Source organism: Nesoenas mayeri (genome assembly GCF_963082525.1).
Source record: "Nesoenas mayeri genome assembly, chromosome: 1".
Taxonomy (NCBI): Eukaryota; Metazoa; Chordata; class Aves; order Columbiformes; family Columbidae; genus Nesoenas; species Nesoenas mayeri.
The window spans coordinates 96,818,512-96,831,821 of NC_137541.1; the positions used below are offsets into that span (position 1 = coordinate 96,818,512).

Here is a 13,310-nt window from a genome sequence, read left to right on the forward strand (position 1 = left end):
TACAGAAAACTCTATTTCTCTCCTGATTAGGCTTTGTTCTTCTGTTATAATAAATACTCAACAATTTAAGTGTAACTTTAATCCTCACATTACTCCTAAATGAACGTAACATTGCGTTACAGGTGAAATAATATATAATAAAAAAATCTATTTTTCATCTTTTAGCTTGGGTGTTCTAATATTGGGAATGTTTATGAACTTCTTGTGTAGCATGAACACAGGCACATGTTTTATGTGCTCCCAGTGCTAAAGAAGGGGAATGATAATTCTTATTTGTTTTTTTTTACCATTAATAGACCTACAATGATTTTGGAGACATAATTAAAGAAACGTTAAGCAAGACGAGGCACAATAACAAAATTCAGAGTGCCAAGACACTGATTCTCTGCCTGCAGCAGGTAAGGTTAAGATGAAAGCAAGAGGCTAGGGGCTCTTATGACAGCTGTGTTCATATTGGAGTTTTTTTACCTACTTTGCTATAATTATTCAAATTTATTAAAAATCCTACTGGAAGAAATTGTTTCTTTGCCTGTACTTCCTATGTGTATGTTGGTTTTGCATGTCATAATTAAAACTCCTTAAAAATCATCACATCTTTTTAAAAATGCAATTTTGCGCACTTTTTTTTGTCTTGTATTTAATCTTCAAATGCATAGTGTTAGGATTCATCGGAGACTACAGAGTGTTTCTTGGGACATGGTAGGTGTCTCTTAACAAAGGTTAAGGATATTATCCTGTGTTTTACAGACAGCCCCAGTTCCCTTTGAATTAGATGAAGCACAAACGCGTCTGTGGCTGACCAGCTCTAATCCCCAGTATCTTCAGTACTTTTTTTCTGAAAGCAAGCGTGCGGCAGCTCTTCTGAAGGGTCTCAGTTGCTGGAGTTGCAGCTGCTGGCTGATGAGGCCAGTTAAGCTATTTTAGCAGCTGCTTTTGCCAGCGCTGCCAATGCCCAGAGCTGCTTCCAGCTTGAAGTCCTGCCGTGAGCCACAGAGTGGGCTCCTCCTGGGGGGCACTGATACGTGAGCTTTGCTTATTTCACAGGCATTGCCAGGGGCTTAGATCTGTGAACCAGCCACTGAAATATGAGCTTAGATGAGGCCGAGCAGCATTTGGCTGCATATATTCTGCTGACATGGTCAGGAGTTTGTGTTTAGGTATCACATAGACAACAGGCCCTTTTTGGCCTTTGCTTGACCTTGAAAGTTAACAGGTTGAAGGGAATACGCTACCTCCATGTTCTGTCAGGAAAACAACCCCAAACATAGTTAATTTGGCTTGAGACTTACTTTTGACCCAGTCTCACTCTCAGAAATTGGACTATGCTGCTGCCAAACTTTGTCTGCATTCTGATATTCTGAAAGCCTCTCAGGCAAATTAGGCCTCTGGAGCTTGATTCACAAGTCCCAACAGGAGCTGGGCTCAGTGAAAGCAACACCTTCAGGAATCGGTTTTCTGTGTACACCCATATTTATTTATTTATAATTCATGCCTCACTGTTAAGCACAACAGTGTCCTTCTTGTAATTTCCTTCTTGTTGTTCCAGTCATGGGCTTACCTGCTCTTTTGTAAGGCTTCTGTCCGCGTAAGCTCGCTGTTGCTTGCTGTGCACATCTCTGCGTCCTGCCAGTGCTTTGTTTGCCCGTAGGATTACATATGATTGCTTATCGGAGACTTCTTTTGTAGCTGTTTCAGGCACATGCAGAAAGCCAAGACAGAAGTAGCGACGTGGACTTCTCCTCTCCTTCCTTCACAAATATTAAAGAACTCGCTCGTCGCTTTTCACTAACATTTGGCTGGGACCAGGTGAAATCTAGAGAATCCGTGGCTATGATACACAAGTATGTGCCGTGTAGCATCACTTTGTCCATGGTCATTGCTTTGGTCAGTTGTCTGTTTTATTACTCTCACCTCTCTCTGTTTTTTCTTCCAATAGGGAAGGGATTGAATTTGCTTTTCAAGGAGCTGCTGGAGTAGATGGAAAATGCTTACCTCCTAACTTGAGCTTTCTGTTAATCATCAGTGAATTTTCCAACAAGCTGCTAAAGCCTGACAAAAGACTCGTGTAAGTTAAGTTCATGTACTGGGACACTTGACCTTCAGTGTTGCAGAAGTTGCTCAAGGGCTTTTCAGAAGACTTTTGAAATTAATCTGCCCCTGAGGCTGTTAGTTTGAGACACTTGTAGAATTTTGTAGTAGTAGTCATTTCAGATTGTATGTGCAGTATGCCTTCTAGATCTTTTTTAGACGTAGTTGTGGCCACATGTGGCAATTCTTCTACGGGAAAGACAACATTAACTTGGTGGAAGAGATTTGTAATTTAACTGGCTAGTGGAGTGCCAGGAATGCTTTTCTGAGCAGAAAAGTGAACTGAAAAGCTCAAGGAAAAGGTAATGCCTGGATCATTATTTTGTAATGATCTAATTCCGAAGCTTCAGGTCTGAATTACCTGAGTTCCATGGAATATATCTGGAATAGAAATATACATGACAATATTCATAATGGGGATATTTAAGTTCAATAATTTACTGTTTATGGGGGAATATACCCTGATCCAGTTGGGCCCCTGTAATTTACATTGGTTTAAATATTTACATTTAATAAGGTAGGAATGATAGCCTTATTTTAGCGTCATGGGATATTATGTATCTGAACAGAAAGATGTATCTTTATGTCTCTTTCTTCCTTCGTCATCTGCATCAACTCCAGTCATTTTTTTGGGAAGGGAGTAATTTTTTTCCTTCTATTTGACCTTCCTTCTATTTGCTGCTTATTTTGGATCCGGATCGCTGCACTTCAGTCTTCTATTTACAGATACTGTAACAACTATTGCAAAATACATAGCAGGTATTTACATCTTCCTGAGAGCATATATGAAGACATGGGAATGTAAGATGAAACATTAATTCGCATCTGCATTTTTGAAGTTCTGAACAAATCACTCTGGAACTTGACAGGAAAAGTTACACTTTAGAGAAGCAGTCAGCAGAAATGGAAAAAAACCCCAACAACTACGTATTGCTGAGCTCTGTGTAACTCGTTTGCACTTGTGCCACTTTGTCTTAGATTGGAGGTTAACCTCCATGGATCAAGAGTGGTAAAATGTCTACTTTCCTGTTACCTTACATGGCAAACACAGTTTATTGATGATTGCCAGTTGCTTGTATAATGTATTGAAAAAATGGATTCAAATCCAAAATGCAAAATACACAAGAAAAATATTTGACATATGCTGATTACAACCCCTGGTAAATCTAAAGTGGATAATCTATGGGTTGTCATAACTTCCATTTCTGTTCTTGCATTTGAGATCTATGACTAGAATTGGTTTTGTGCAGTTTCTGTACAACTCTGTCCATGTTATCTGGATTTTAAAGAGCTGTTATCATGTATTTGATGACACTTGTGCAATAAGTAGATTCCTGTTAATCCATCCTTGAAAAACTCTGTCATTTAATTTACCTCCCAGGACTATTTTTTAATTAAACAGGGGGAAAATATTTCATGATTAATGTAGGCAGATTTAAAGCTAAATCCTGATGATTTTTTTCCTGGGGCTGTATTTAACTTTTTGACCAGTAGATGTATTCCAGAAGTGTATTTCTGATTGCATTAGATACATTCAGGTAGGTTTATTCATTGAAAACTTTTGTGGGAAATAGAGCAGGGCTCTTTGACTTCAGTTCTTAACTGCTTTGGACCCTCCCACTGCTGCTGGGAACAAATGGGAAACAATAAAATTCACAAGGGGGGAAATTGCAAGTTTATCCGCAACTACATTCAGACCATGTTTCTAGAGTAACAGTTTCTATTCTGGGAGGCCTAAGATGCCTTGCAGGGGCTGGAGATTATATTTCCTCTTAGAAATATTTAGGTTTAGCTCCATCATAAATTACTGGATGGAATGTTTTAGGTCAACGTGAACATTTAGAAATAAGCATCTGGTTATTTTCATTTTTATTATTAATCATAGGATTGATGTCCAGGTCTGTATGTTAACATATGTGAATGTACCTGTAACAGATGAGATATAGAATATGGGCCTTTGTTAGAAAGGAGTATATTTCAACACCATCAAAGTCTATGGATTTTAACCTCCTCCCCTCTAATTACCCAGCCTGTAGCTGTAAAATATCTGACTTGTCAATTGCTCCGTGCCACAAAACGCACACGAGAAATGAATTATTGAACGACAAGCAGCACGAGGGAGCCTGATTCCTGAATCAGTAGGAGTCTTTCCATTGACACTGATAGCAGTTGGATTAGACCCTAAAGCAATAGCTACAATACGGTCTTGTTCGAAACCAACAAATCCCATTACCAGGGTTTCTTGATCCCTGGGGCGCCCAGAGTCCGTGACTCTAATTGTTTCAGAGTTGGTGCTTACCCTAACCTCTTCCCAGCACTGGTTTTCTTGTTTGCAAAGCAAATTAAATGTCTGATATTTTCCAGGCCACACTCCTAATCAAAGCAAGAATAATGTAGTGTACAGGCTGGCGTTAAAACTGTCACTTCTGGTATTTGCTGAGATGGGGTCTGTTTTAACAACACTGGGCTTGATTTTAGAGTGATGAGCTGCAGCTGAAATAGAGTGAATATCCAGTTTCTAATCCCAAGTCAGACTTCAGCTTTCTTTCGTTATTGTTACGAAGTAGGAATGGGTCAGAAAGACTTTGTCAGAAACTTCTTGCTTTTTGAAAAGAATGTTTGAAGGAGACCCCTGAGCTCCAGAGAAGGCGATGGCTTCACCTGGGATTCAAGTCTCTGGGTTGAATCAGGCAGAACAGGGATTGGAACCAACATTTCCCACATCCTCTGTGTTGCCACAACTGCAGAGCTGTGAGCTCCTCCTTGCAGACACTTGACGTTTTATTTGGAACATGGGAGAACTGGATTGATTTTGAGATGATATTGTAGAAAAGTGGGTTTATTGGCTGTTCTTTTTAAAAATGTTGACAAAAGAGGCACTCATGGCATAAATACTCCATTACCAGACCTGCTGTGCTATTGAATCACAAGGAACATCTCTTGCCTGGGATCTCCTTTGTGTTGCAGCCCATGAGGCAGAAAAGGGCCCCTGGGAGAAGGGGCTCATCCTCACAGAGTTCTGCTCCGTCCAGGCTGCTCGTGGCAGCAGCGACTGTCTGCACCTTTGGAGAGTAAAGGGAAAATAACTTTCTAGCAATAGCTTCCCTAGATATTGAGGGGAAAGATGCTGAATTTTCTTATGCTTGCTCTTGGTTTTCTCCAGGTACGCTTACTTACAAAGGTATATAGCAGAACCACTGCCTTGCAGAGGAGACGACTGGCAGCCGTTGGTTTTCTACAGAAACTCTTTACTGGCAAATGAAGATGAGGAGAGCTCTGTCCTCGGCAGTCCAGGAGAGTGGTCCCCTGTGGGCACATCCAAGACATCTTCTTTTAAAAGGAAATTGTCCAATGGTATGATAACTTGCCTATTCTGGACCAGCTGTATTTGCTTTGTCCCAGCAAAAATGCACTTCATGCTTTGCTTTAGCAGTACCACAGCACATTGGATGTTGTGGACTTTCCAGTTTGAACTGTGGCTTTTGCCTTCAGCTTTGTTGTTTTAAGAGGCCTCTTCATCACTTAATAGCAGAAAGGTTGATCTGGAGACTTTGCATCAGCTGAATTCAGATAATCTCAAATTCTGCTCTGCACTGAGCTCTGGCATTTGTCTGTGCCATTGAGACTTGGTTCGTTGCTTTCAGTTGTTAAGTTATGGGTTTTGTTGCTTTAGGCCCTGTAGATAATTGAGACAGGAGATGTATGTCCAGGAGGTGATTCAGATGATCTGGGCCAAATCATCTCCTGGGGTGTTTCTTTCTGTTGAATTTCTAGGGAGCCTATAGGATTATACTCCTCACTTAAATAGTTCTAGTTAGGTGGGCTAGATCCAGGCTTTAACAGCTCTCATGGACTTGCAATCTGGATTGAGGTGTTCACTGCACTGATATGGCGTGACTTAGTTAAATGTAGTAAAGCCACAATGAAACTAATTGCCAGTAAAAATGCTAAGTGCTGTGGACATGTGCAGTTGTATGTGAAAGAAAGGGAATTTTTCCAGAGCATCCTTTAATTTCTCATCTTTGACTCACCTTCAGAAAGCTTGTTCCTTTGTGTCCCAAAGGCCCTCCTTTCTGGAGGGTTACACAGGCTCAGCAGTACTGATAGCACTTGTGGACCAGGGCCAAGATCATAAATCTAGGTTGCAAAAATGACCAGTGGGCAAAGTTAAATGCTTTCTTTTATGATGTGGCTTTTTAGCTGGTTCCTTCAATAAATGAATGCTTTGCTCCAAGTCTCCCTTTGAGCTTGGCCCCATTGCTTCAGCGCTGTGGGGGACCTGTTGGAAATGTCCATCTCAAGACCTTTGTGAGTGAGGCTGGAGAACGAGCCTGTTCACTGTCTGTTACAGGGTCTTTGCCTGAAACCAGCCAGACCAAAGCAGCAAGCAAAGCTCCAGACCTGCAGTGCGCCGCCCAGCTGGCCTCTGTAGCGGGGAAAAGCAGAAAGAGGCTAAAATCTCGAGAGGTGCACTTGCAGGAGCATTTGCCATTCCTTTGTCCAGGAGGGCTGCGGAGAACATACTGGTGAGAGTTTTGTGTTACAAGCTCCTTTGCTTGCCCTGGTGTTGATGGCTGTGGTCTCTCTATCCGCCTCTGCTGCTGTTTTTTTTAATACGTCCATGGGCAAAGTGCACAGGGGGTGTGCCCCTCATGTCTTTCTGTGTCCCAAAGAAAGGTTGTTTCTTTTGTTTCCTTAGTCCAATATCTGCATTTGCTGCTTTAGCCTGATTGTCCCCCGCTGTCACAGGGTTTTTGCACTTTCTCGGACTAAGACCGAGTGTGCAGAAAAGAAGACAAGGAAGGAGAAGGGTTCTCCATCCCGTATTTCTTGTCTCTGGCCCTGATAAGAGGGCTGTGCTCTCAGTCACTCCCTGGCTGTTTGCTGCAGCCTGATGATGAGTGTTTTCTGCATCTCCGGAAATGAAAGAGGATTCTTGTACTGTGTAACTGGTGACTTGCATCCAGAGAGGTGTGTGTCTGTGTGCAGCATGCACACACACCTGAGTGAAACCCCACAGAACTTGGGTGTAAGAAGTGTTGCAGAAATAGGGAGGCTGGGCTCTACTTTTGAGCTCTGTAAAGCACTTAAAGTGCTCAGTTGGAATATTTTCCTTTAATACTGTTCATTTATTGAGGTGTCATGTTCTATTTCCCATATTGATAAGTTAAAAGATGAAATGCAAATCCCAGCACAATGTATACTTTTCTAGGATTTGGGACACTTGTTGAATGGACCTAGTGAATACATGTAATATAGAACAAAAATTTATTAAACATGTACATGATTACAGATCCAGCCCCTGTTTAAATGAATGTTTTATTTCTGAACTGCTTTGTTGGAAATTCCTCAGAGCATAACCTCTTTCATACCTGGGAAATACTGGGCCAGAAATTTTGGGTTACATTGCATGGCTATCGTTTCTGCAGCAGATCTGAATACGTGAACTGCTCTGCTTTAAGCACATTTGTGCAAGGTGCAACCTCAGTTACGAAGTTTCTCATGACTTAGTTTGTTGTTTGTTTGTTTGTTTGTTTGTTTAATTTCCAGCAAAGATGAGATTAAGACAGAAGATGTCTCCAAGGAGGATCAAGTAGAAGACGCAGTTGAAGATGTTGATGTCGACGTTGTTGGTGCAGACCAGGTAATTCCATCTTATGTTTTTTGGCTCTGAGGACAGCTGTAGTGGAGGTGGATGAATGTGAGTTCAAAATCTCATGAGTACCCACCTAGCATTAAAGCAGCTGCTCTTTCGTGGCCCCTTCCAGGCTGAGAAAAGGGCTTCTCCCCTCTTCCCTTCCCAGCTGCTGCTGTAGTCTCCTTCTTCAGCTTAATCTGCATTTTTAAGGCAATCCTCATTGTAGGATCTAGACATCCTCAGGTACACTGAACACCAGCTGGGGTGCATTCTGAGGAGGATCCAGTTTCCTTTTTTCCCTATACCGTGAAGCTCCTTGAGTAAGAACCATTTGCTGCGGTTGCTTCACGTTACTGACCCATTGCAGAGATGGCACTGCTGCAAAGCCTGCAGGGAACGTCTCCTTCAAAAACGGAGTTTGCATTGTGCTCTTTAGGTGGAAAGACTCAGGATGTGTCTGATCACTGGTCAGCCCAGGGCTCTCACTGGATTGTCCCTTGTTTCTTGCTGTTTTCCAGTGAGGGCTGTTGGAGAGATTAAATTGTCCCCAAACCAGCTGGGGATTTGAAGGAAAGCACGTGAACACTGTGGGCTTGGGGTGGTAGCCAGCGAAGGTGAACAAATGGTTTATTTTCATATCTGAGTGGTGCTTGGGGTTCATTAAAGAAGACTAGAAGGAAAAAAGGACTTCTACCTTTTCTTCCAGTCATATGCCTTTTAAAATGTAGACTATTTGGACCATATGCTTGGAGTAGCTCCTATTGAAGATGGATGGATGGATGGATGGATGGATGGATGGATGGATAATAAAATAGTTTAAATCTGTGGACCAAGATGAAAGCCATACAGGAAGTGCACTACTTCGCTAGTATGTGACCTTTTCCTGTAGTGCCTTTTGAGTTCTTTGTGGTATAGAAAGGCTTCTTTCCTTTTGTGGAAGCTAAATCGAGAGCCAGGTGCAGTCAAGCTGCTAAACATTTGAAGGCTACACTTTTATTCTGATTCCTCATGTACTGTTGATGTTTTCTTGATAGTATGAGACTGATGTAGTCGTCTTTTTTTTTTTTCCTGGTGAAGGACAGTTAAGAAGCTGAGAAGACACATGGAAGTGAGGACGATACTGCTGTTTTTTTCTGCAAATTGTTTACCTGAAAAAGGGGTTGCGATGGCATCAGCCAAGGCAGCAGGAGATATGGAAGAAGTCAAATCTCTGCCCATAGGCACCCACCCAGAACCAGCTGCGTACCAGCACAGCAGTTGATTTCTCCACATTGCTGTTCGTGGTGTTACTGATTTGGCTGTTGTGCTCCTCAGGTTGTGGGCATTGTGAACATCATTACTCTGCTGCATCCTGGTCCTCAGTGCTGCCTTGGAACAGTTCCCAGCCTCTAAGGACTGGAATCGGGGTACTGACAAATACTGAGTCAAAGAGTCTGCAAACTAGCTGAGACACGGTTACTGAAATAGGGGTCAGTGTTCTGTTGGATATATCACCCATCATTTGAGGTAAGATGGGAATCTACACGTTTCCTTGACTTGGCAGCACCATTTCCTGCCTGTAAGATGGAAAACCTGGATCAAATACTCTGGAAGTATTTCTAAATTCCAGTGCTGACAGAGATGTGGTTAGTGGTCTGTGAGGATCAGGACATGCTTGCAGGAGACTTGTATCAAGGCTTCTAAGCAACAAAGAAAGAGTGGACCAGTTGACTGTTTTCCTCTGGAAGAAACTCCTTATATATCATGTAGTATTTACTCTGAAAAATACAAAGCCTGAAAAGACAATGATGTGAATAGATTGTAAACATGGCCCTTCAAAAGTAGTTTTTCCATTAAGAATTTTCAAATGAGGGTGTTTGAGAGGCAGGAGGCTGGGGAATGCTGGCTGTGTTCACTGACCTTTTGTCACTGCTCCATAGAATTGTACACTGCACTAATCCTGTCATCAAGCTTTAATTTTTTAATATTTTTTTTCTAATTGTAAGTGCGTAAAATTAAACTACATAGTCATTGCTGTCCGTTAGTGCTGAAAGTGCAAGTGTTCTTCCCACACCAGGTCTGGTGAAAGCAGAGCAGCAGTGCTATTGGCCTTCTAGTTTGCCGTGTTACTAAACAGAGCTAGCAGTGAGCTCCCATGAATGTGGAAGCGAAAGCCATAAACGTCTCTCAGTATTGGGTATCCTGAAGTGCCAATAGTAAAACCATTGTGTTTCATGTTGCGTAGTTAAGCAGGCAATAGGCTGATACAAGGAGAAGGGCAGCACTCCCCTAAATAATGCTGATTATCAGCCAGATCAACTTGTTCTCAGTTCTGTGACTTCCCTGGACTGTGATGTTTCCCTCATCCACCTAGATTTGTAGATCTAGGCCTAAATGCTTACCAGGTAGGCAGAGTACAGCTGGACTTGGACAAAGAAAACACACCTGGGATGGCATCACATGGAGATGCATCAGGAAAAGGTTCTTCCCCCAGAGGGTGGTAGAGCACTGGAACAGGCTCCCCAGGGAGGTGTCACTGCCCCAAGCCCCACAGTGTTCAAGAAGAGACTGGACAATGTCCTCAGACACATGGTGTGAACTGTGGGGTTGTTACATGCAGGGACAGGATTTGGTCCCTTCCAGTTCAGGACATGCCATGATTCTATGCTTTCATCCTTGTAATGAAGGACTAGGGCTGAGAATTACCCTGCTGGGGGAAGGTGCAGTAATCTTTCTAGTTCATGTATTGTAAGAAAAGTCACTTCCACAGTAACACCAATGATTTACTGTCCTACAGCTGTTCAAAGCCTTTAGGAAAAAAGAGAGTCTGTTATCAAAAGTAACAGGGAGGGGGATTTAACAGGCACTTCATTAAACACACAGTGGCAACAACAGCTACAGGTTTTGCAGAAGGGATCTACCCGCCACTGTGGCTGTATATTTAATGGAGAAACATCCCTGTGTGATGAGAAAGCCCTTGGCTTTATGTGCCCATTTACAAACCCCTTTTTTAAGAAGGGGGGTTCCAGCTGCAGGTTTAGAGGTAGGGAAAAGTCCCCACCCCTTGAGCAGCAATGGGCATTCAGAATCATCTTCCAGAAAGCCAGTTGGTCCTTTCCTCCAGCACCCAAGGGAACAGAACGTAACATAAAGTTGCTTTATTTCTTTACTGTTTGGAAAAAAAACGCCAAGCCAGCAGGAAGTAGTGCAAGGTATCTGACCAACGCTATAAAATGTGATGAGTTTCCATTAAAACCAGGGTTGATTATTCCAGTTTTATTTTGAAAAATCCTTTGAGTGTTCCTTGGTTAAGGTTCACTAACAGATCTTAGTGATGAGTTTCATTACTTAAGATACACAGGTTTGTAAGTATCTACCTGAGATGGTGTGAAGGGTTGAGTGGAACAGATTTTTCTGTGCCACATCCAGGTGTTCAGTGACAGTGTCTTTTGGGTGAGGAGAAACGTGGTGGAGCTTGATGGCTTTGAATATGCAGCTTGGTGGAATTGTCCAACCAGACTGCATACGTGTGAAATGGTTCTGTAACAGTAACAAGTTAATTGTATGCAGTACATAATAATGAGAACTGAGAAATTACATGTATGAAAATCTTTATTTGAAAATACAAACATGATTTTAAAACATTTTAACAGATCTACACTGCAACCAAAAAAATAACTTACATCTTTTTGTACATTTTTTTTTCCTCTCAACAAAATCTGTTTAACAGTAGGAGTGAGGCAACACTTTGAAGCTGCTGTGACACTGATGAATATCCATGGAATGTGTCAGTAGCAAACAACTGAAGGGGGGACAGACAAAAGCACTGAATGCCCACAACAAATTAGTGCACATCACTGATCAAGTAACATTTATACAAAGGAGTTTTTTTAAAAAAATTGGTTCCTTCTACATGAATTAACACACTCATTTTGGATCAAGTATGAACACTAAGCCAGACTTCAATCTTTTTATAATGAACACTGATGAAAAGACTGAAGTTTAAACGGGCAAGCAAAATTAAAATGGGGGCAAACAAGGACTACATAGAGAAGAGAAGCAACTTGTCTCAGGCGTTCACTTTCCTTGTGCACTAATACGCCCGGCCTGTCAGATGGAACTCTGTCTGTAAGTGGGCACAGAATCGTGCACTTACAGTGGTGTCTTTTCCTTGCCAAGGCATAAACACCCTTGCTCTGTCTATGAGCATAAAAGCATCAGAAGCCAGGTATACAGAAATTGCCTCCTTACCTCCCATAGCAGGACAGGAACAGCTGTTCACGTATGGGATGGAGATGGTCAGTGCACCACACATCGACTTAGAGAGAATTATAGAGTTCTCTTAAAAGCAATAGATTACTGTTCTCTAAAGTCAAATATTGTTATTCTTCCAAAAAGGAATTATGCAACATCTGTAAATAAATATTTTAATCTATTTTACAAACTATAGACTATTGAATAAATACAAAAAGTTTCATCATTCCATACAAATGCGCTTCTTTTATTTAAAAGGTAGTGTAGTGATTAAATATTTTTAGCACAAAACTAAGCTGACCTCCTGGAACCAAAACCACTGAAATGTACAGGTGTGTAGCAGACCTGCTGCAGACTGTCCCTCCTCTTCTGCAAGTGCTGACTGAAAGTACCCGCTACTCAAAGTCCTCTTCGTAGTCATATTCATCCAAGTCTACACCAGCCAGATGGGAAGGCATTTCAAAAAATGGTCTTTTTTCCATTTGATACTTTAGGACACTGGCCTTCTGATGGTCTACAGGATTCAGTTCTGCTTCATACCTATGGGCAGGCAAAGAGAGAAAATGCAATAGTCTAGCTATGTTGGGAAGTGCCTAAATGTTAGAGCACTAACAAGACTCCTGCAGGAAGAACATAATTTCCAATATTTTATAGTAAACACATATGCTGAAGCAGCACTAGCTTTCTGTTAGAATCACTTTAAATGTAAGCTTGCTTACTCTTCCATCACATGCAGAACTTAGTGAGATACACAGCGTTACTGAAAGGATTCAAAGCACATACTGCTCTGGCGGACTACTTGTAAGCTAGAAATGGTCAAATGCACAACAAGTGCTTGACAGAAACCCTTCCCATTCCTTTCAAGAAAGCTGAAATTATGCTGAATTAGGTAGAACAAGCTACACCTGTAGTAGATACAACAAGAGAGAAAGAATACTATCATTAAAATGGACAGAGCACAGGAAGTGATAGCAACCAACTCTTTATTTAAAGCAGATGATGGAAAGCAAAAGGCAGTTGTTTAACATGAAATTACTGATAACCACCTGCTGCTGATAAAAATGAACAGACAGAGAATGAAATGTGATGTTTAACTGACTCAAGTCAGTGAAGGTTGGTGGTCAGTGAAGGTGGTAGATGCCCCATCCCAGGCCAGGCTGGACGGGGCTCTGAGCAACCTGATCTAGTTGAAGATGTCCCTGCTCAGTGCAGGGGTTGGACTGGATGGCCTTTGAATGTCCCTTCCAACCCAAACTATTCTATGATTTAAAGAATATCTGCTTCAGCACCATTTAGGTGAGATCAATCTCTCATTGACAGCCATTGAAAAAAATTAAACAAATCTCTGTAG

The 13,310-nt window shown here is 41.7% G+C and overlaps 2 protein-coding genes across 2 annotated transcripts in view; one reads left to right on the plus strand and one right to left on the minus strand.

Moving 5' to 3' along the window:
• The window catches only part of LOC308048248 (cohesin subunit SA-2-like), a gene marked incomplete at both ends in the record, with an annotated part of 58,237 nt that extends 50,475 nt beyond the window's left edge, over positions 1 to 7,762 (plus strand). The window contains 6 exons of the mRNA XM_080357257.1: positions 297 to 398; positions 1,687 to 1,841; positions 1,937 to 2,065; positions 5,252 to 5,442; positions 6,440 to 6,614; positions 7,639 to 7,762. Coding sequence (XP_080213383.1) covers positions 297 to 398; positions 1,687 to 1,841; positions 1,937 to 2,065; positions 5,252 to 5,442; positions 6,440 to 6,614; positions 7,639 to 7,762 — 876 coding nt within the window. The remainder of the gene's footprint in view (positions 1 to 296; positions 399 to 1,686; positions 1,842 to 1,936; positions 2,066 to 5,251; positions 5,443 to 6,439; positions 6,615 to 7,638) is intronic.
• A 4,592-nt stretch (positions 7,763 to 12,354) lies between these two features.
• Positions 12,355 to 13,310, minus strand: part of PPP2R3B (protein phosphatase 2 regulatory subunit B''beta) — a gene marked incomplete at both ends in the record, with an annotated part of 51,084 nt that continues 50,128 nt past the window's right edge. The window contains one exon of the mRNA XM_080348905.1: positions 12,355 to 12,499. Within this exon, the coding sequence (XP_080205031.1) occupies positions 12,355 to 12,499 (145 nt within the window). The remainder of the gene's footprint in view (positions 12,500 to 13,310) is intronic.